The 23,066-nt window shown below is 43.2% G+C and overlaps 1 protein-coding gene across 1 annotated transcript in view; it reads right to left on the bottom strand.

Moving 5' to 3' along the window:
* Window positions 1-23,066, bottom strand: part of LOC113420704 (ankyrin repeat and fibronectin type-III domain-containing protein 1-like) — a 261,890-nt gene that overhangs the window by 18,243 nt on the left and 220,581 nt on the right. The window contains exons 5-11 of the mRNA XM_087942340.1: window positions 19,967-20,168; window positions 17,868-18,075; window positions 12,014-12,208; window positions 9,272-9,385; window positions 8,439-8,536; window positions 5,875-5,965; window positions 3,816-3,923 (exon numbers count right to left, since the gene is read on the bottom strand). Of these exons, the coding sequence (XP_087798466.1) occupies window positions 3,816-3,923; window positions 5,875-5,965; window positions 8,439-8,536; window positions 9,272-9,385; window positions 12,014-12,208; window positions 17,868-18,075; window positions 19,967-20,168 (1,016 nt within the window). The remainder of the gene's footprint in view (window positions 1-3,815; window positions 3,924-5,874; window positions 5,966-8,438; window positions 8,537-9,271; window positions 9,386-12,013; window positions 12,209-17,867; window positions 18,076-19,966; window positions 20,169-23,066) is intronic.

Below are 23,066 nucleotides of genomic sequence, written 5' to 3'. Positions count from 1 at the left end.
GTCCCATGTGTGTAAAGTCTGAGGGATAAAAAATATTGGAGGAACTGAATATGTACAGCCTGGAGGACAGAAGAAAAAGGGGGAGGGGTCATGATTGAAACCTTTAAATATACTAAGGGTGTGAATAAGGTTCCAGAAGGCAGTATTTTTATTATTAAACAAAAATCAAGACAACGGGGGCATAAGTAGGGAAGTTCGAAAGTATTACTTCACAGAAAGAGTAGTGGAAGCTTGGAACCAACTTCCAGTAAAGACAGTGAGTCAATCATCAGTAAATGAGTTTAAACATGCTTGGGATAAACATATGTGTATCATCTGACAAAAATTAAAAAATTAAATTAATTTTTAAAAAAACCTCAAAGGGCAAACTCAATGGAGCAGTGTGATGACCCAAAGGGGCGTGGCACAAAGACAACACAGTCAAATAAGCAAGAAGTGTCCCTTAGTACCTCCAACTTTGCCCCCAATGTCCAGGTTATCTTCAGCTGGAGAAAAAACTCTCTTAAGTGGAGGAAATTCAGTCCGAAAACAAAGTACATACAAATTGTAACTAAAAATCCACACAAACCACGCTGCAGTAATTAACTTGACAGGGCAGGAGAAGGAATTGCACACTTGAAAGGCCAGCAAAACACACACAGTTGGGAAATGACTTCCAGCTCATTGGGATCCAGGATGGGTACTTCTCGCTCCAGGACAGCGGGATGTCCGGAGGATCTGCGTCTCCTGGGGAGACCTGGGCAAGGAGATTGAACAGAAATACGACAGCGGAGAAGAAATCCTGATCACCGTTCTGTCTGCAATGACCGAGGAAGCTGCTGTCGCCATCAAAGCCATGGCTAAATAAAGGAACCGCAGGCAACAGCCGCAGCCGCAACAAACTTTTAATGAACCAGAGAGGAATAAACCAAGCTTTTATTTTGTGGTCTTTTTAAAAAAAAAAAAAGAGCAAAAAGGAAAAAAACACACAGAGGCAAGAAAATAAAATAAATAAAAGTCGGCAGGAACCTAGATAAGACTCGACAATACAAAATAATTCATGATTTGCTCTCAGCAGTTTGCTGCACGCAGCTTCCCTTTTTAAACACTGTGTTCCCAGCTGCAGCTAATGAAGGGAATCAGGGCCCTTTCCATCCCCATAAGCCACGCAACTCACGTTGCTCCCTTCTCCGTTTCTCCCTGCGTGCCCCAGGATGAAGAGGGGGTGGGCCTGGATCTTCATTCGAACTCCCTCTGCCTTGTTCTACCTCTTCCCTGCTCTGCCCAGCCGGACTGTGGCCTTCCCCAGTTTCCTCCACAGCCAACGGAGCCATACTCCCACTCCCTTGTCAGCTGCTCAGCCTCCCCCTCCAAATCAGATTCTGATGGGGGCATGACAAGCATGAGGTCTTTTTCTGCCATCAGTTTTCTGTGTTTCTATGTGTAATGCTAAGTATTATATAAAGAAATGCCAAATAATTACAAAAATGAAATATGACCAAAACAACCTCATTTTTGGAGAGTCCAGAAGCTGAATGAGAACATACTGTACCCCATTCTTCCAAAAATCACATAATAGATCAAGAACAGCTGTTGTTGGATGTTGTTGAACACTGCTGTGACCCAAAACTTTGTGATGTGTCATCTTTGACATGCATGTCGTAGGTTCGCTACCACTGTTTTCATGCATTCAAAGTAGCCGACTACTTAGTTTTAGCTACCAAAAAGGCTACAGCATCTTCTCACTTTAACCTTTCTTTTTGGTTACTTTCCTTTTCACCTCTTCTAAAAATCTGTATTTCGTCCATGCCTCTCTTCTGCAGAAGTCTTGTGGCTTTCCAGCTTAATCTCTTTGTCCCTCTCTGCTATTTATGGATCTCTTTCTACAGAATAGAATAGAATAGAATAGAATGGAATGGAATAGAATGGAATAGAATAGAATAGACAGAGTTGGAAGGGACCTTGGAGGTCTTCTAGTCCAACCCCCTGCCAAGGCAGGAAATCCTACACCACTTCAGACAAGTGGTTATCCAACATCTTTTTGTTCTAACATTATTTCTACAGCTAACTTTTGCCCTTTAAACATTTGTGGGCTAACAGGCAAGTGACAACCAGTTTTTAGCGCATGACTTATGGGTGTAAGATAAGAATGGCAAAGAACAATTTAAAATGACGATATTACTTTAATTGTACCTTATGTTTTCTGATTGTCTTCATCTTAATAACCCTGTAAGGGATGTCATAATTATTCTAATTTAAAGCAGCAGCAAATTAAAAGATAGGGAAACCTGGTCCCACTTGTTCCAAATGAAATTCAGAGGAAAGAGGGGGGAAAAAGTAATTGGATCTGCCTTTCTTAGATCTAATCTAATTCTATTCCATCAAACTGTTCTGGATGTGGTGAGCCATTAAGATTTGATCCTATGCTGCTCAAGAAGACAACCTGTCGGCTGTGACAATTACTTTTCCACTATTCTTGTATTTTAGTCTTCTCTTTTTTTTGCATGTGGTCCTTTTACTGCTGTCAGAGCTGGGACTGTGTCAAATGTTAAATATCTGGAAAATGCCATAAGCTGTCAGGATGGTTCATCCATAAAAGAGCATTTTCATGCCCACTGCTACCTGAACACTTTAGAAAAAATGACCCACAATAGATTGAAATGTTTTTTATGTCATCTCAACAGTCTGGATGTGATTAAGTAGATAGTAACCCATTAAAAACATAGAATAAACCATCAAAATGCTCTTGGCCTGGTTGTATCTGAAGTAGTTTGTCAGCCCCACAAGGTAGAACCAACCAAAATGTCAACACTGCAGGGACTCTAGAATTATTTTGATTGAGATGGCTATAATAACAGAATCTTGTAAGTCTTGATTGTGCTTTACCTCCACGCAATCAGAGAGGTCCTTAACGTGAACAGCTATATTATCAGTTTCAGCCCTCTTTGCCAAAGTAACACTTCCTGCAAATTTCCACCAAGGTCATCTCCTTTATTCTCTACAGTGGGTGGCATATTAAATTTAAAACAATGTTTTCCAACTGGGTCAACGTCTAAAAGTTTGGACTTCAACTTCCAGAATTCTCAGCAATGGCCACAATGGCTGGGGAATTTGGGGAGTAAGAAGTCCACACAGCTAGACATGACCAACCAGGGGCAAACTTCTGGAAACAACCAAGCTCATAGAGCACCAAAGACCTACAGTCCTCCTCCTCTTCCTTTCTCCTCCTCCCTTTCTCCTCCATTCTGCAAACCCCATTCCCTTCTAGCACTGATGATGTTCCTTAGATAGGTCATGAAACAACTGCAAGAAACCAGCTAAGTTCAGAGAACACCAAGGACCCCATTTCTCCTTAAACTGAGTTCCTGTTTCCCCCCGCTTAATGTCTTTGCTCTGATCAAAATGTATGTATTGCCGACTCAGGTATAGACTGCTGAAAGATGAAAAGGGTTCTTCTGTGTAAGAAACCAGAGAACCTCAGTTTCTAAACTCAATTGAGTTTTCGCCTCCAATGGATTTGATGGTTGTTTTCATTCTGCGTCTATCAACGCATTTCCTTCCCCATCTTTTTCCCTCCCTTTGCTACCTCTTGCATGGGTCTCCCTAGGCACTCCTGATGTTTACAAGCAGCCCAGGGAGAATAATAATGGAACCTTTAAGAGCTGAATTCAATTACATTAAAACTCATTTTGTTTGGATTGGCATCGACTAGCCATGTACGGCATCCGCATACCGAAGTTGGTTGCAACGTCAAACATTGGCCTTCGTTCAGAATGCTTGAAATACTTTCCTCTGCCGCATCCCCAAACTGTCTTTAGACACGTGACAGGACTCACCGTGACACACACAGTGTTGGTGCACCATCTTCACCTGGTTAAGTAAGTGGTCCAGAGCTTCGGCCTGTCCTCTCTGACGTGGAGCCCTCCCGTCGTATTCTCTCCAATCTGGAGTGGGTGTAGGATGAAACAGGTTAGTGGCAAGAGTGCATTATCTGTGCTTCCACTGATGATATTACCTAGTTTGGTAATGAAATGTCTGCAGGAAAACCAACAAGCTCAGAGAGCACCAAGGACCCCACAGTTCTCCTCCCCCTCTCCTTCCTCCACTTTGCAAATCTGACATCCTTCTAGAATTGAAGATGCTACCTAGTTGGCTATTTAAACATTTGCAAAAAAAACCCATCAAGTTTCAGCAAGTATCAAGGACCCCACAGTTCTTCCTCCTCTCCTTTCCTCTACTCTGCAAACCCAACACCCTTCTAACTCTGATGATGTTACCTAGTTGGGTCATGAAACATCTTCAAAGAAAACCACCAAGCTCAGAGAGCACCAAGGACCCCATAGTTCTCCTCCACTTTGACCTCCTCCTCCTCCTCCTCCTCTCCTTCCTCCACTCTACAAACCCGATACCCTTCTAGCACTGATGATGATATCTAGTTGGATCATGGAGCATGTGCAAGATAACCAGCAAGCTCAGAGAACACCAAAGACCCCCACTGTTCTCCTCCTCATCCTCCTCCTCTCCTTACTTCGTTTTGCAAATCCAACATCCTTCTAGCATTGATGATGTTACCTAGTTGGGTTGTGAAACATCTGTGAGAAAAACCACTAAGCTCAGAGTATATCACGGACTTCACAATTCAACCCTGAGTTACAAATATTCTCCTTTATTGCTACCGGGCTTCACTCTAGTTCATAGATAATGCAGTTCAACTTGGTCAATACAGACAGGTAGTAACCACTGATGGAAATTATTTGCACGATGCCACCATCAGGACATGACCATAGATTACTGCAAAAAAAAAAAAACACCAGGAAGGAAGGAACAGACTTTGCAGTTTGTTTCACTATTTCTAGAGCTCATTCCTTCTTCCATCCTTCACTGGACCGAAGGTTCTTCAGACCCAACGGAGAGAGGTAAAATTCACCTATGCAAGTACATCTATAGGACCTCTTCCTTGCGCTTCTTAGTGATGAGCTGGCCCAACTACTGAACAGCACGGGTAAATGTGTGAGTTACACTAGCTTTATATTATTTGGTTTACACTCTCTCCTGTGCCATAGTTTTCCACTGAAAGTTCAGCTCCATTAATTTTGGCTGAAGACAAGTGCTATTTTTAGGTATTTTAAAAACACCCAAGGAGATGCCTTGAGTTTTTAATGGAGCAGACATTGAATTCTTCTAGTTTTTTTTTTTAATTTAGAGGAGTTTAAAAAAAATAAATACATGAAAGCCAACAATAATTCATTTTCTAATCTTGGCTGTGTTCAACAGTTGCCTACAACAATTAGGGAGCTAAATCTGGAGGGCCCAATCCATTAGGTGCATTTACTGCAAATTCAAAATGTGGCTTTGTTGGAGTTTTCTTAAAACCCTTTGACCCTGGAAGCAGTGGAGATACTGCAGATAGCAAACCCAGGTTTGAAGAGCACGGATGGCAAAAGGGCTTAAACCTCAATGTTCACCACACAAACATTCCGAGCAATCTGGTTAACTAAGCATCCAAACTTTGTTCTGAATTGTTATCCCATGATTTGGATCATATCTTTGAAAACAGCCATTGATATATAAGTCTGTAGAGATTCTCAGTCATCCAGGTCATAAGTTGTCCCAAAAGTGCTTTTTCAAGAAGCAACTGGACTTACATGTTTTTCTTTGAAGATGTTTCTCTTGAGGACACAGATAAACCTCCAAGTTGCCTCAACGACCCTCTAAAAGGATGCAACTGACCAGCTGTCTGCAAGATTTATAAATCCTTCCCTTCACCACCATCCAGTCAGAGCTGAAGAAGCGTCTTGGATGAGAAGCGAAGCGTCTTCGAAGAAAAACCAGAAAGTCCAGTTGCACACTTGAAAAAAGCACTTTGGGGACAATGTTTCTGTTCTTCATACTTACTTGAGGGGATGGCATAGGGCGGGATTGATGGTTGTGGGGCTCCCCAACCTTTCATGTTGTAGGCAGATACCTGGACATAGTAAGCCGTACCCTGTGAAGAAACAGCAAAGAATAAAGATACCTAAACCCAGAGGATAGCTTAAAGCTCAACAACTACACAATATATAGTACAGGTAGTCCTTGACTTACAACAGTTCATTTAGTGACTGTTCAAAGTTACAACGGCAGTGAAAAATGTGACTTATGACCATTTTTTCAGAGTTACGATCTTTGCAGCATCCCCCTGGTCACATGATCAAAATTCAGCCGCTTGGCAACTGGGTTCATATTTATGACGGTCGCAGTGTCCCAAGGTCATGTGATGACCTTTTGTGACTTTCTGACGAGCAAACTCACTTCACAACTAACTTATCAACCGGATTGGGATGGCTTGATAGCAGGGAAGAACAGGGGCAGGATGGCCGAGAGAGAGCAAGCGGTGGACACGAGGAGCAACGGAACTCAGGCAATGAGCAAGGACCGCCCCCTCCTGATCCCTGAGCACGGAGAGTGGAGAGAAGGTGGGAACAGTGCAGGCTTGACCCAACAATTTGGGAGGAGAGAGCTCCACCCCTCTTCACAAGGCACACCTGAGGACTGAGATTTAAGGGAACACTATGGGGAGGGGCGTTTGTCAGGAACAAACGCTGAATTGGTAGAGTTTGGTGTGGCGGTACAACGTATGGAGTTTGCAGGAATGCTTGCTTCTTCCTGACCTCACAGACTCAGTACCTTGTTCCCTACTTCGTGGACTCATTGTTTGTTCCTTGGTTCAGGGACTCATTTACCTGTTCCCTTGTTTTGCTGGACTTGCACAGTCCAAGGCTGCTGTGTCTCTCTCTGTGTGTGAAAGAGCTTTGCTCTGGGACTTGCCAAGAACGTAGGAGCGTTTTGGGGGGGAATTTGGAGCATTAAAAGGGAGTTTGAACTCTCAGCTGGCTGTGTGACCTTTGGGCCTTATCCCGAGTCATCACAAGAAGCTTTGGACGGCTCACAAAAGCAGGATCAGCAACAATTCCCAGTTTTCATTCCCAGAGCTCGTTTCCCCACCGGCAGAGCAATCACCTCTGGTTTGGTTGTCAAACCCATCTATCCAAGCGGATCGCACCTTGCCAGAGCAGAAAGGCAGGGTGCAAATTGAAGAAACTTTGCTTTGGGATTGAACTGCCCTCCGGCAGAAAAAAAGCCAGCGAATCGATTGTTGTTCCATGGAGCCCAGTGTTTTTCCAGTAGAGAGCATGTGCCGAATTGGATGTTGCATTCTCTTGAAGTCATGTCTGCCTCCCCTGGCCTCATCCTTCCTTTTGCTCTCATGCTGTGCACTCAGCAGCCTGGCTGGCTCCTGTTTTGCTCTTGGAAACCATCCACCACAACAATGAGAGGGGGCAACTGTGCTAGTCCCGCCGTTTCCCAGAGAGATAAAAACGGGAGGTGGAGGAAAGGGGGAGGGAAGAGCTCAGCCGGTCTATGATTTCATTGCCCCAAAGACTAGACTGGAGTCAGAGATTCTGGCTTCCAATTAGCCATGGAGCTGGTGGACAAGGCTGTACGGTAGTGGAAGTACACGGAGTGGAGAAAGAAAGGGCCACTTATTTATTTAGCGTACGGCAAACATGTTAAAAAGCACATCGCAACTGCATTCCCAATGAACAAACAGGAAAATCAAAATCAAATCAACCTTTGTTGTCAGACTACAACCAGGGGTGGGATTCTACCAGCACCTATTCTCTAGAACCGAAGAAATCACTGGCCTAATCCTGTAAGGAAGGCAGGAAGGAAACATTCTGGTGTTGCTTACAAAAACTGCCTCTCCGTTAACCCTTATTATGTTCTTGGCAGGACTAGACTTCCTGTCTCAGGAACGTCTCTGGAGTTTTTTCCCCCTCCTTTGCTGGTGGTACTTTGCTCGTGTGGAGTGACCATTCAAAGTTACAATGGCACTGAAAAAAGTGACTTATGACCATTCTTCATACTTACAACTGTTGCAGCATCCCCACAGACATAAGAGGCCAGGTGAGGAGATGCGTTCCTCGATGTGAGTGATGTTGAGTTGGCCACACCTACCCAGTCTCATGACCACCAAGCCATGCCCACCAACTAAGCCACACCCACAGAACTGGTTGTTAAAAAATTTGAATCCCACCCGACTACAACATGTGTACGGGGAGAATGGATGCGTCTCCCTTCATGCACTGTCACGACAAACTTTTAGATTAGCTAGAAAGCAAGAAATCCAATTATTTCCTGCTTTGTAGCTAATCTAAATCTCCCAGCACAGCAGAACAGCTGATGGTTGGGGAAAAAAAAGGAAAAATAGCAACTTACCAAAGGCAGGCAAGTTAGATGGCATGCATGCCAGGTAAGGAGTGAGTAGGCAGAGCCAGCCAATTGAGCGGTTCTCCAAATTGCGCAGAATCATAACAACCGGTTCTATAGAACCGGACCGACCAGGTAGAATCCCACCCCTGGGTCAAGCCCTGAAGTATCCTCTGGGTCCCACACCCCCACAAGGGACACACACTCACCGAGACAAGGCCATGGATGGTGATCTGGAGTTTTTTCAGCTTGTCAATCACCATTTCGCCCAGCGGTGGGGAAAAAGTGGGAGAGCAGCTCCACTCAACTGCAATGACAAGAAGAGAACCAACCCTTACTTTGGTTAGTAATTAGAGCACCAGTTTGGTCTAGCGGTTATAGCACTGGGAGACGGGGAGTGCTAATCCTATCTTAGACATGAAAGCTGGCTAGGTGACCTTCCACCAATCATTAGGAGACTGTGACTTCTAGTCCTGCCCTAAGCATGAAAGCCAGTTGGGTGAGTTTGAGCCAATCACCAGGAGACGGTGAGTTCTAGTCCCGCCTTAGGCATGAAAGCTAATAGGGTGACTTTGAGCCAATCACTAGGAGACAATAAGTTCTAGGCACGAAAGCCAGCTGGGTAAGTTTGATGAAAAGCAGGCTGGGTGACTTTGGGTCAATCACCAGGAGACGGTGAGTTGTAGTGCTGTATTAGGCATGAAAGCTTGCTGGATGACTTTGAGCCAACCACCAGGAGATGGTACGTTCTAGTCCTGCCCTAGCCATGAAAGCTAGCTGGATGTGTTTGGGCCAATCACCAGGAGACGGTGAGTTGTAGTGCTGTATTAGGCATGAAAGCCAGCTGGGTGACTTTGAGCCAATCACTAGGAGATGATAAGTTCTAGTCCCACCCTAGGCATGAAAGCCAGCTGGATGGGCCAATCACCAGGAGATGGTGAGTTCTAGTGCTGCATTCAGCATGATACATCATCAGAAGATTTCAAGTTTCCTTCTCGGAACATTTTGTTCACCGCTACTGATGAAATACCCAAAGGTTTACCTTTGTATTTGGTGACAATCGCTGAATTGACGCTTAAAGGCTCCTGAAATGACACTTCGACAGAGGTGCTGCTGGCCACTGAAAGGTGGACATTTGTAGGTGGATCCGGGACTCCTGCGGTGGGGCGGAAGAATACAGGCACAGGTATCAGGAAAAGTGACCCAGATATACCAAAGAAATATTGCCTTAATCCGAGGCAAACTAAAGAGTCTAATTGTTACTCACAGAGAAAAGGAAACAATAATTTTGGAAAGGAAACTGTGGAGAGAAAGATAACCTTGTTAGAGATACAAGTGGTCCTTGACTTACAACCATTCCATTTAGTGACTGTTTGGAGTCACAAAGCCCCTGAAAATAGCGAATTACAACAAGTTCTTGCACTTCTCATAACATCCCTCCGGTCATGTGATCAAAATTTTGGTACTTGGCAATGGAGTTTTGTTTATGAGGACTGTAGTGTCCCTGAGGGGTCATGGGATCCCCATTTGCAACCTTCACAGCTTACTTCCAACAAGCGAAGCCAATGGACAAAGCCAGATTTGCTTAACAACCAATGTGATTCATTGAACAATTGCAGCGATTCACTCTTTCAACTTTTATATAGAGAGATTAAATTTGCTTGCCTTCCATCTTGCAGCAAAGGGGCTCTTTATGAGGAACCGTGGTGCCAAAATGGAGTCGGTTGGCCGTGCAAGCAATATCCCACCCATGACAACTATGTTAGCTAGGAATGGAAGTTATATTTTCCTTTCCAACAGAAAGGAGCTGGGGAGTGGAGCTTGGTGGCTTGGTCAAGCTGTCTTGCTGCTTGCTTGACTCATCTTAAGGCATTCCACAAGACGAGTTGATTACAAGCCCCCCAATAGCCGTGACGAAATTTAATCTCCTTACGTGCAACAGCAAGTAGCCTGGGAGAAATGTGTGGTTTCAAACATCTGCCCAACAAAAGGGTTCTTGGAACCTCCTAAATAGTGACTTGCTACAAGAACAGGAGACGTAAATATTCTGACTCACTTACTACATTTACAGCGGGTGACATCAACAAGAAGAACAGAGGACATCCTTCTTAAAGATGGTCAACGAGGGATTCTCATTCAACACAGACAGTCCTCAATCTATGACTGTTTGCTTAGGAGCCACTTGAAGTTACAGTGGCACTGAAAAAAAATGTGAATTTTTTTTTCACACTTACAACCGTCAATGGGGAAACCAAATTCTCTTAATAACTGTGTTAATAATTTAACAACTGCAGGGATTCACTTAACAACAGTATCAAGAAAGGTCATAAAACAGGGCAAAACTCGCTTAACAGCTATCTGGCTTAGCAATGGGAATTTTGGGTTCCATTAATGGTCGTAAGTTGAGGGCTACCTGTATGTGGGTGCTGGTTTGCATGGCCCTGTCTCCCCTTTTCTGACTGTTAGTTTGGAAGCTATCTATCTTTCTAGCTCTCTCTCTCTCTCTTCTATCTATCTATCTATCTATCTATCTATCTATCTATCTATCTATCTATCTATCTATCTATCTATCTATCTATCTATCTATCTATCTATCTATATCCAATACGGACACAGTGGCTCAGTGGCTTGTTGATCAGAAAGGTTGGCAGGTCAGTGGTTCAAATCCCTAGCGCCACGTAACGGAGTGAGCTCCTGTTCCTTGTCCCAGCTTCTGCCAACCTAGCAGTTCAAAAGCATGTAAAAATGTAAGTAGAAAAATAAGGACCACTTTGTTTGGAAGGTAAGAGCGTTCAGTGTGCCTGCAGCGTTTAGTCCTGCCGGCCACATGACCACGGAGACATATTTGGACAGTGCTGGCTCTTCGGCTTTGTAATGGAGATGAGCGCCGCCCCCTAGAGCCGGAAACGACTAGCACGGATGTGCAAGGAGAACCTTTAGCAAAAGCACTTACTTATATACCACTTTATAGTGCTTGTACTCTCTAAGTGGTTTACAAAGTCAGCCTCTTGCCCCCAATAATCTGGGTCCTCATTTTACCAACCTCAGAAGGATGGAAGGCTGAGTTAATCTTGAGCCAGTGAGAATCAAACTGCTGGTAGTCAGCAGAATTAGTCTGCAATACTGTATTCTAACCACTGTGCCACCAGGGATCTTTTGTGTCACCATGGCTGTATGTATGTATGTATGTATGTATGTATGTATGTATGTATGTATGTATGTACCGTGTTTCTCATATAATAAGGCCGGGTCTTATTTTTTTTTGAGCCCCGAAAAAATGGCTAGGCTGTCTTTTCGGGCATGACTTAGTTCCCCCCCCCCCCACTTGCATCTTTGGGTGGGTGGGTGGCGACGGCTTGGATGTTGACCTCGGCGTTGGTGGGGCACTTCGTATTGGGGTCAACGCAGGCAGCACCATATCCAGGTGTGCAACAAAAGTACTTCCTAACGGCAAGGCCCCCCCACCATTCCCCCCATTTCGCATGTTTTAATATAGGCCTTAATTTGGGAGGAGGGGCTTAATTTCATTTCATGCCTATAAAACATGCTGGGACTTCCTATTGGGGGAGGCCGTATTGTTGGAGAAACAGGGTATGTATGTATGTATGTATGTATGTATGTATGTATGTATGTATGTATGTATGTATGTATGTATATCAAATGTCTTAACCTCCCATCTTCCTCAAAGTGGGATTGCATGTTTCTTCCAATATTCCAAATAGGTCAAAATTCCTGATGTTTCTGAATGGTGGTATAGAGGTTCCTATTTTTCCCACAGACTCACGTGCATGCTCAAATCCAGCATTCATGCGCTTGTAAAGCCGGTATCGCCATTCCCAGGCCTTCAGCTGTTTCTCTTTTTCTGAACTTTCTGCGTTGGGCACCTCGTTCACCACCTGAGCGGTGAGATCGTTCACCCGCTGTTCTGCTTCCCGAACTAGGGTTGCCAGATGTAAAGACCGGCTCTCCAGGCTTACAACTTAAGAGAAAAAAAGAAGATGAAAAAGTTAAAGGGGGAAAAAAGGAAGAAGAGAGAAGGAACAATCCTCTTGTGATGACCCGGAGCGTAACACAAATGTAACAAAATCCAAAATGTAAATAAATGTCCTTTAATGCCTCCAACTTAGCCCCATTGTTCAATAATACTCAACTGGAGATAAAACTTATTCAAAAATAGTCTTCAAAAGAAAGCAATACAGTCCGAACTTAATGAGCAGATAGAGGTAAAATAAAAAACTAAAACAAATTACAATGAAGGAATTTCCACAACAGACCAGAGTAAGTAATTACCAACTTCAAGGAGATAACAAGGCACAGTCTGTTGGAAGGATGCCAACCAAGATAACTTCAGCCCAAAATAACACACACTTTGCTTCTGGCAACGCTGTGTTTTAATCATCTCTCTTGTATACTAGTCTCCTCAGCTGCAACCAAAGAGAGGGATCATGGCCACTTCCTCTCTCGTAAGCCAAGTTGTTTCCTTCTCCGTTCCTCCCTGCATGTCCTAGGATGAAGAGGGGATGGGTCTCGTTCTTCCTCTGACTGCCCAGCCAGCCTCTGCCCTTCCCCAACCTCCTCCCCAACCTCTGGAGCCACACCTCCACTCCCTGTCGGCTGTTCCTCCTCTCCATCAGAGTCTGATTCTAACAAGGGCATGACACCTCTCTACATATTGGAAATGATTCTCTGTGGCAAGGGCCTTCAAACTTGGCAAGTTTAAGACTTGTGGACTTCAACTCCTAGAATTCCTGAGCTAACATGATTGGAGGAGGAATTCTGGGAGTTGAAGTCCACAAGTGTTAAAGCTGTCAAGTTTGAAGACCCCCTGCGCTATGGCTTTAGACCAGGGTTTCCCAACCTTGGCCAACACAACTGGCTGGGGAATTCTGAGAACTGAAGTTCACACATCTTAAAGTGGCCAAAGTTGGGAGATTCTGCTGTAGACCTCGAGAATGGCCCGTTCCTAGCAATTCTACAAATCCAAGTCATTTTCCTCAATCCTTATTTCCTAAGCAATACTGGGGAGATCATCTAAGATTCAAATTTTTAGATAAAACCAGAGCTGCTTCTCCTGGTTTCTTTTTCTTGCAGATTTAGAGACAAAGTTTGCGGGCAGAAACTTTGGTCCATCTCTGGTCAGTCCAAACCACAAGATCTGCTTTCTAATTCAAAACAAGTTCTTGAATAAGAAGCTGTAAATGTACTCTAAACATTACTATGCATTAATGATGATAAGAAGAAGAAGAAATGGAGGAGGTGGAGAAAGAAAAGGAGAAGGGATTCCTGATCAGAAAAGAGTTGCTACGATTTATTTATTGAGCAGAAGAATAAAACTTGTAACTGGAACATACAGCAGTTGTGATACGCTTTTTGTTCTGTTCTATTTCTACTCTATTCTACACTCTGTTCTGTTTTCTATTCTATTCTGTTCTGCTCTATTTTTATTCTAGTCTCTATTCCATTCTCTATTCTATTTTCTCTTCCTTCCCTTCTCCGAAATACAGCATTGAAAAATGAACCTTTCTTCCTACCAGAATTAGCACTAAGCAACATGAAAGCTTTTGCACTCCTCTACTAAATTACAATAACAAAAAAAAAAATCCCTAATGGATTTTGATTTTTAATCTTTTAAAATCCGCATCATCATCATTTGCATTTGCATGCAGCTATCACAACGAATCCTCCTCCATTAACCTATTCCAGTAGGTTTCATGTTTTGCTTCTGTGTCATCACGTTCTACTCCTAGAGTTGGTTATGCAAAATTCCTTTCTATAGCCGCATGCAGGGTCCACATTCCAATCCACTCCAACTGATGGGGCCTTTATTAAGCCTCCAAAGACACCCCTGAAGTGAGGAAAAGATCACTGAAAGGGATATTGAAGGTTCAAAAGAGTGAAGAAGCGATAGAGGTAGAAGAAAAACATGAATGAGATAAGAAGATACAAGATCCCATGGGGGGAGTATGGGAGACGTTCCAAGAAGTCAACAAGAGTTGAGATACAAAAACAGACAAGAGATGAGGGATAAATGCAGAATACTGTTTAACACAGGAGCTATACCATCAAGAATTAATATAAAGATAGAAATTAGAAATGGGGAAAAGATCACCTTTTTGATTTGGGAACTATTCTATTAGCGGGTAGAAAATAGTAAGAAATTAGAAATCTGGATATGTAAACATAGATGTCTAATGGAATAATGAACATGGAATAATGAAGATAAGCAAACCTTAGGATTATTTGGAGGTTAATTGGATATAAATGTGATGATGTTTATAGATGTTTGATATGATTAATTGATTACAGATAAAATTGAACAGAAGGTCTAATCAAATAATGTAAAATTCATAACAAGGATAAGTGAAGATGAACAGATATTGAGAATAATAGTTATAACTATTGTGTGTATAAGAATTATCGGTATTCAATAAAGAATGTACCCAGACGGTATACTGTTACTGTGAATATAGAAATCCTATACATAACCAAGAAAATTGTACAATAAAGTAATTTTTAAAAAAGGAAGCCTCCGTGTATTGAGATTTGCCAACATCAGAACTGTGATGACCCGGGACATGGCACAAAGACAACACAGTTAGATAATTAGTAGGAGTCTATTTATTAATTCCAACTTTCCCCCCAATGGGCTGGAGAAAAACTCGCCTTTGGCTGCAGAGAATCAAGTCCAAAATGTGGTCAACAAAAACTGTAACTATAAGTCCAATCAAGGCAAGATGAGGTAATTAGTCTGGCAGGGCAAGAGAAGGAATTCCAGATGTGAAGGAATGGCAGGAATTCAACCCAGTTGGGAGGAATGCCAGGAACGCAGATAACCAAAGTCAACACAAGACAAACTCACGTTTGTTCCCAGAAGACGCCGCACTCAGCTTGCATCTCTTTTAAACTGTCATTCCCAGGTGTGGCTAGTGAAGGGAATCAGGGCCCTTTCATCCCCCATAAGCCATGCAACCCATGTTGCTCTCTTCTCCGTTCCTCCCTGCATGCCCTAGGATGAAGAGGGGGTGGGCCTGGTTCTTCTTCTGAACTCCCTCTCCCTTGTTCTACCACTTCCCTGCTCTGCCCAGCTGGACTTTGCCTTTCCCCAATTTCTTCCACAGCCAACAGAGCCACCCTCCCACTCCCTATCAGCTGTTCCTCTTCCTCCTTGGATTCAGACTCTGACAGGGGCATGACAAGAATGTAGAACCTCAACTGGGCATTGGGCGAAGCGTATCCAGGTAGGAACATATGACTCCCCACACAAGAGATCACCAGATTTGGTTTTATTGCCTCTTTTTTGAGCAGTCGCGTATAGGAAAAGTGCTAAGGGGCTCACCGCTAAAGTCTTTGCAAGCAGTCTGTGTGAGGTACCTGCCCCTTGCTCAACCTGCATGAAGAGGAGGAGACCCCCACTGAGGTTTTGAAAACAGAGGTTTTATTCCATGGAATCTCTTCGTTTGCCTGACAGGCAAGAACAGAAAAGAAAAGTCACACCTCTTTCAGAGCTCCCTACATCCTTTCGCTGAGCTGCCATTATTACCTACGCTGACAGCTAGGCCCCTGCATACTCTCTCCGTGGGCCACCCAACAAGAAGACAAGTCGAGCGTTGCTTCCAGCACAACCTCTTTAGAGAGTGTGTACAAGAACCTGAGGCACAATGTCACACTGCCAGGACAGGAAGGCTACAGAGTGCTTATTCAAAGTCACACCTCCCTTGTGTTCCCATTCAGTCGGAGGCTTTAACAGAAAAAAAGGGCATTCTGCTCCTGACCCTAATTGTGAGATGCTAGTTTCCTCACTCACAAACAACCAGAGCTGAAAATTTTGGAAGACAAACAGCCAGAATGCAGAATGACACAGTAACCGAGTTGGAAGGAACATTCTAATCAGTCTTCTAATCAACTTTCTACTCAAACAGGAGACCCTCTAACTATTCTGGAAAATTGTCTCTCCAATCTCTTCTTAAAAACCTCCAGTGTTGGAGCATCCATGGGAGTAAGCCACCCCACTGATTAATTGTTCTCACTGTCAGGAAATTTCTTCTTAGTTCTAGGTTGGATCTTCTTTGATAAGTTTCCATCTCTTACTTCTTGCCCTGCTTTGAGGTGATTTGGAGAATAGGTTGAACCCCCTCTTCTTTGTGGCAGCCCCTCAAATATTGGAAGACTGCTATCTTGTCATCCCTATTCCTTCTCTTTGTTAGAGTAGACCTATCCAGTTCCTGCAACCATTTACCGTACGTTTAAGCCTCTAAAAACTTCATCATCTGTTGCTCTTCTCTGAGTTCCTTATTAATTAAGTCAATAATGACTCCGCCTCATTGTTCTCTTCTTCCACCTGAAATCAGTTCTATTTGGGATCCAATCTGGTCCCCAAAACCAGAGATTTAGTCTTCCAAGTTTTGGAGCTATCAGGGAACGTCTCTCTCACCTGATTCTGATGAGAGAAAAGTTTCCAGAGGATAACTCCGGCACAAGTTCAAAAGCTCAGAAGACTAAACCAGTGACTGACCCAGATTGGGTCCTGTAATATTATCCTGGGATGCATATATTTGCCTTCATTCATCAGTTCTATTCATGATGAGCCCTTGAGATCCAATGAGGGCATTCATCAAGTGCTGGATTTCAGAACCATAAGCAACAAAGCTGGAATTTTGCTGGATGAATTTGCTCACGGTAAGTAACAACCAAACACAGATGCAGATCGTTGAGTTTCCTTCAATGTTTGCTCAAAGCAGCATCTCAAACACCCCGTCAGATTCAGAATCAAAATTTTCAGGTCATGTATTCCTCATGCACTAGCTTTCAGTTGGAACGGCAGGATTTAAATTGATTGAATCACATCTCATCCAAGAAAGCATCTCTATATCTTTCACGATTGCACGGTTCAAATCAATTCTCCTCCGAACATCTTGCAACTATGAGAAATAGGGGAGAATGTAGTTCGGGCTGCATCTGTAATAATTCACAGGGGCATCTAAATGATGATATGGGGGCATTTAAATGCTATCGTGATAGCTTTGGCTGCTTAGATCTTCTCCCACAGAATTACAGTTGTCAATGTTGGCTATTCTCAGAGTTCAAAGAACAGAATTTCCACAGCTCAGGTTATTGAGTAGTTAGAAGAAGATAATTTCTAGAATAGCTATGAGAACGAGAGATCCTTGGTTGGTTCTGAACTTGGTTGGCTTCTTGCAGATGTTTCATTACCCAAACTAGGTAACATCATCAGTGCTAGAAGAGAATGGGGTTTACTTATTTGTGGCTTACCCTGTTGCTCCTACCAACACTGACAGAGAAAACCACTAGTATATAAAATAAGAGCAAACCCAACTCCCTTCTAGCTCTGATGATTCTACTTAGCTGGGTCATGAAACGCCTGCATAAGTACAAACAAGCTCAGAGAGCACCAAGGAGCCCATAGTCTCTTCCTCCTCTCTTCCTCCTCCACTCTGCAACCTTCTAGTACCGAGGATGTACTAGATGATGTTGGGGTAATGAAACATCTGCAAGGAAACAACCAAGCTCAGCGCCAAGGACCCCCTCATTTCAACCCCGAGCGACAGATATTCTCCATTATTGTTACTCTGAGAAAGAGCTCGGAAGAGGGCGAAGGAGCGTAAGAGTTTCCGACTTACAGTGAGGACTTTCCTTGGCTCCAGCCAGCAAGAGGGTCTTGGCAATGGGCGAGTTGTTGGTCATGATGGCGATATCTAGCGGCAGGAGACCTTCACTATTAGGAGTATTAAGATCCAGCTCCTCCAGACTGTATTGCTTGAGTAGCTCTTGCACCTTGTCCAGGTCTTGCAACTCGACAGCTTCAAAGAGAGCAGCATTGCCTTGAAACTGCAGAGAGGAACAAAGTCACTGCTAGATTTGAGCATCACCTGGAATTCTGCAGGCCTTACTTTGCTTTTAGCATATACATCTACACATTCACAGGGACGGGGAAAAGGAAGGTGGAACCGTTCACTTCCAAAGCTAGCTCTTGCAGTTTACCGTATGGTTACTTCCTCACTTGCAACCCACACACTACATTGACTGTACAGGTAATCCTTGATTTACAACAATTCATTTAGTGACCATTCAAAGTTACAATGCCACTGGGAAAAGGGACATTTTTCACACAAACCATTGCAATATCCCCGTGCTCAGGTGATCAAGATTCAGACGTGTGACAAGTGGTTCATATTTATGGCGGTTGTAGTGTCCCAGGGTCACACGATCCCTTTTGCGACCATCTGATGAGCAAACCCAATGGGGAATCTGGATTTACTTAACAACTGTGTTACTAACTTAACACCAGCAGTGATTCACTTAACAACGATGGCAAGAAAGGTCGTGAAATGGGACACAAAACTCACTCCACAACTGTTCTGCTTAGCAACTGGAGTTTTGGGCTCAGTTGTGGTCATAAGTCGAGGACTGGCTTGTATCCACCACATCATTTGGAGCATTCATTCATATCGTCACTTGCAATTCGCAATACGTTGGCCGTAGTCATCACCTCATGTGGAGCATTGAGCAACCATGAACTGAACTGCAAGCCACGAATGTGGCGAAGCATGAAAACCTCACCTCAAGGGTTGAGCAGCTCCATCAGCTTACTAAGTGTTTCTAAACCTTGGCAATTTTCAAATATGTGGACTTCAACTCCCAGAATACCCCGTCAAACAAGGGAATTCTTTGGCTGGGAAATTCTTTTTCCTAGCCAGCAAGGGAAAGATTGACCACAATGGAATTTGCCTCTCTCATTCTCATGAAACAAACTCTTTCTCATGGCATTTGATAAAAGTTTGGCTGCTCCCCTCTTCTCATGGCCACCACCGGGTACCATGAACCAGGAAACGGGGAGCTAAGGTTGATTCCAAGAGGAACATTCCATGAACGAAACACTGAGATGGGGGTCAGATGTAAGCAACCAGAATCAATCATGAGCAGCTTCAAGCTTTTCCCACTGCACCATAACTTACTGCACCTGTGTACGGTTTGCCAATTGCACCGTGGCAGATAGGACAGTGCTACAGAGGGTTAATGTCATCACCCAGAGGATCATTAGTTGCCCTCTCCCCTCTTTGGAAGAGCTTTATAGCTCCCGCTGCCTTAAGAAAGTTCAAAACATTCTCAAAGATCCATCTCATCCTGGGCACCCTTTTTTTTTCTTTGAACTATTACCATATAACAGACAGTATAGGATAATTAAAACAAGGACAAACAGGCTGAAAAACAGCTTCTATCCCAGGGCAGTAGCTCCACTGAATTCTACTGTGTAGTGCAATATTAATGCAACATCAGGGGTTTTCAATTCAATGTATAGAAAGTGAAGGATGTGTGTTTGTGTTTATTTTCATAGTCATAATGTACACTGAAGATGGTATTTAATTTTGTTGTACGAGGTGCAATGACAATAAACTAAACTAAACTAACTAACTGAAGCTTGTTCCAGAATTGTTCATTTGTCTCTGTTACAAGAATCTCATCAGACTGCCTTCCCTTCGGAACGACCAGATGAAGCTTCATGGATTTCGGGGGGAGGCCATGTTATGCCATTTGTAACTATGCAAGGATTCAAAGCTAGAGCCTCGCTTGACCCCTCCCTCCAGCCTAGCTGGCAACTCCCCAATATCTGGAATGTTGTGTTTCTTTCACCCCGCTTTTTATTTTGGAATAAGAAGCCACGAACCTTCTAAAAATCCACTGAGCTACTCACTCAGACCAGATAGGAAAATCTATTTACCAGGTAGGATTTTCGCTGTTTCTCCTTTTCAGCTTTCCCGGCTAAGTTTCCTTCATCAAATGACATGTAGTTAACTCTGAATTTTCCAGAGAGATTCCGATAAAGCCTCTTGGCGGCATTTGGGGATGATGGTCCCGCCTGCTTTCGAGCGTGGGCCAACTGCAAATCTCTTAGTTGCTGGGTCATTTTTGGTGTGGAAGACCTAAGAAACAACAACAAAGGGAGAATGCTAAATTAAATATCTGACACACAAAAAATGACAATCACAAGTTGCAGGTGAAAGTTGCTAAAGTTTGTTAGCAAAAAGTAGGTTTGTTAGCAGAGTGGTGAATAAATGCTTTGTCAACTCAAAAGTTTGCTACAGCATTAGATGAAAATTGGTTACCCCAATATAGCATTTTAAGATTGCTGAATATTTTCAGGTATTGCTTATATCCAGCAGTGCAAAAGACATGCAGTTTATTATTAAGGCTTTCATACAATGGACAAAATACCTAGTATGGAATTTTAAAACACATGTATCTCATGAAATGTCTTTTGTTTTTATTTGACTTTTAATGCTGTTTTACAAGTGTAAAATTTATCCTCCATATTTACAGTCAAGATTGTATTCCCTAAGTCCCTTAACTAGTTAAAACACATACTGAAAATAGCTTCTAAACGAACAAATAAAAATTATTTATTTAGAAATTAGAACAGATAAAAAAACAAATTTGGTAATAAGGTTAACAGAGAACTTCATATCAGAAGTCTTAAGACTATTGCCTTTGCTAAATCTTCCTTCCTTCCTCCTTTCCTCCCTCCCTTCCTCTATTCATCTCCTTCCTTCTATCCATGTGCCTTCCTTCCTTCCTTCCTTCCTTCCTTTCCTCCTCAAGCATACTGTATGTATGGTGCACTAGTTAATGTCATCAGACTAGAAACTGGGAGTCCAGTGATTCTTATCCTACTTTAAGCATAAAGACAACTGGATGACCCTGAGCCAGTCACTCTCTGCTAGCCCTAGAAAGAAGGCAAGGACACTAAATATTTGTTTTAATTCTTTATTTGAGTTCTTACCCTGCAAAACGTTAACGTTGCAAGGACCACAGAGTCATGTGTAAGTCGGGTGGCAATATAAATTTGTTTAATACATAAATAAATGAATGTATCTTGTCCAGAAAATAATGACCTATCCAGTCAAAGTCAATATAGAATTGAAGGATGTAGATAGATAGATACAGATATAGATATAGATATAGATATGGAGATGGAGATATATAGATATAGATATAGATATAGATATAGATATAGATATAGATATAGATATAGATATAGATATAGATAGCCAGCCAGCCAGCCAGAAAGACGGACGGACAGACAGACAGACAGACAGACAGACAGACAGAAAGACAGACAGAAGAAAGAAGAAAGAAAGAAAGAAAGAAGATTACACTTGGATCAAATGTACCAGACAGAAAGAAAACATGAAACGAAACAATAAAAATAAAATGTCCTACTGCCTTATATTTTTCTGGGAAGGCCTGCAAAATGGCAGCAGATTTAAAAAATCTCTCCATGTTGCATCATGCTAAAGAAACATCTCTCTTTCAAGAAAAACAACACACATACGCCACAGTCCTGATGTTTAGAGACAGCCCTGCAGAAGGTATTAAGGGAATCCCAACTGCAATTGTTCATGATTGCCGCGATTTTATCTGAGGCAACGTGCAATGAATTACATTATTTCGCTTGGGTTTTTTTTCCTTTCTTTTCTTTTTCTTTTTCTTTTTTTTAAAGAAAGAGCTTTGAAATACAGTAGTCTCTTTAAGTCTCCTTCTGGGCATTTCTCTAGATGGGAATGGAAGGGGGAAGATTAACCTGTCTGTCTTAAAAATGAAAAAAAAAAGTATCTGTGTCTCAGGAAGGAATTAATTTTTTTGTACCCTTGCCAAGGGGTGGAACTGGGGCAAAACTTGGCTTTTTCAGCAACGGCGTAGCTTTAGGATTATGAAAACTGCATGGCTCCAGACTTAACCACCATCTGGAAGGCTGTGAATGATTTGATCTGGCACCAAACTTAATCGGAGAAGCGATGCATCTTGGTGTGGTCTCTGGTCCTTTGGCTGTGCGAACACAGCCAAGACAGACGATGGATATCATTGGCAGTTGAGGTTATCTGCGCGCGTATCAAAATGAAAATGGATGGAAATAACTCCTCGGTGTGGGTTGGACAAAGTCCCAAAGGAAGAGCTCCGAGGGAACATTTGCAGACATCAGATAAAGAGGTTGACAGAGTTTACAGCTTGGGAATCAGCTCAGGAATGAAGAATGGGAAAGAACGGGTGATTTTTTCACTACAAGCAGTCCTTGACTTATGACCGCAACGAGGAACCAGAATTTCTACTGGCCCTGGGAATCGCCAAATTGTTGAAGGAAGGACAGTCAAATACTATTGGTGAGACACTATTGAGTCCAGAATGGAGAGGAGAGGAGAGGAAGAAAGGAGAGGAGAGGAGAGGAGAGGAGAGGAAGAAAGGAGAGGAGAGGAGGGAGGGGAGAAGAGAGGAGAGGAGAGGAGAGGAGAGGAGAGGAGAGGAGAGGAGAGGAGAGGAGAGGGGAAGGGAAGGGACGGGAGGGAGAGGAGAGGAGAGGAGAGGAGAGGAGAGGAGAGGAGAGGAGAGGAGAGGAGAGGAGAGAGAGGAGAAGAGAAGAGAAGAGAAGAGAAGAGAAGAGAAGAGAAGAGAAGAGAAGAGAAGAGAAGAGAAGAGAAGAGGAAAGGGATAGTAGAGGGATAGAATGGATCAGACCAGACCCTGAGCAGACCACAACCCAACAGAACAGAACACAACAGAACACAACAGAATGAGTTGGAAGGGACCTTGGTGATCTTCTAGTCCAACCCCCCACTCAGGCAGGAAGCCCTATACAGACAAATGGTTGTCCTACCTCTTCTTTAAAACTTCCAATGTTGGGGCATTGGAGCAACGGTTCTGTCTCCAGCTGCAAATCCGCCAAAGGACTTTCTAACCAAGGTGCCTTAGAATGGAGGGAGGGGAGCAGCATCTGCCTTGATCCAGGCAGTCTTTGACTTACGACCCCAGTGGGGACCAGGATTTCT

This window comes from Notechis scutatus, chromosome 12 (genome assembly GCF_049901735.1).
Source record: "Notechis scutatus isolate UNSWTSFEM ecotype Mainland chromosome 12, rNotScu1.2, whole genome shotgun sequence".
Taxonomy (NCBI): domain Eukaryota; kingdom Metazoa; phylum Chordata; class Lepidosauria; order Squamata; family Elapidae; genus Notechis; species Notechis scutatus.
Note: the sequence above shows the minus strand (reverse complement) of the source record. Positions and strands in the feature narration are given on the sequence as shown.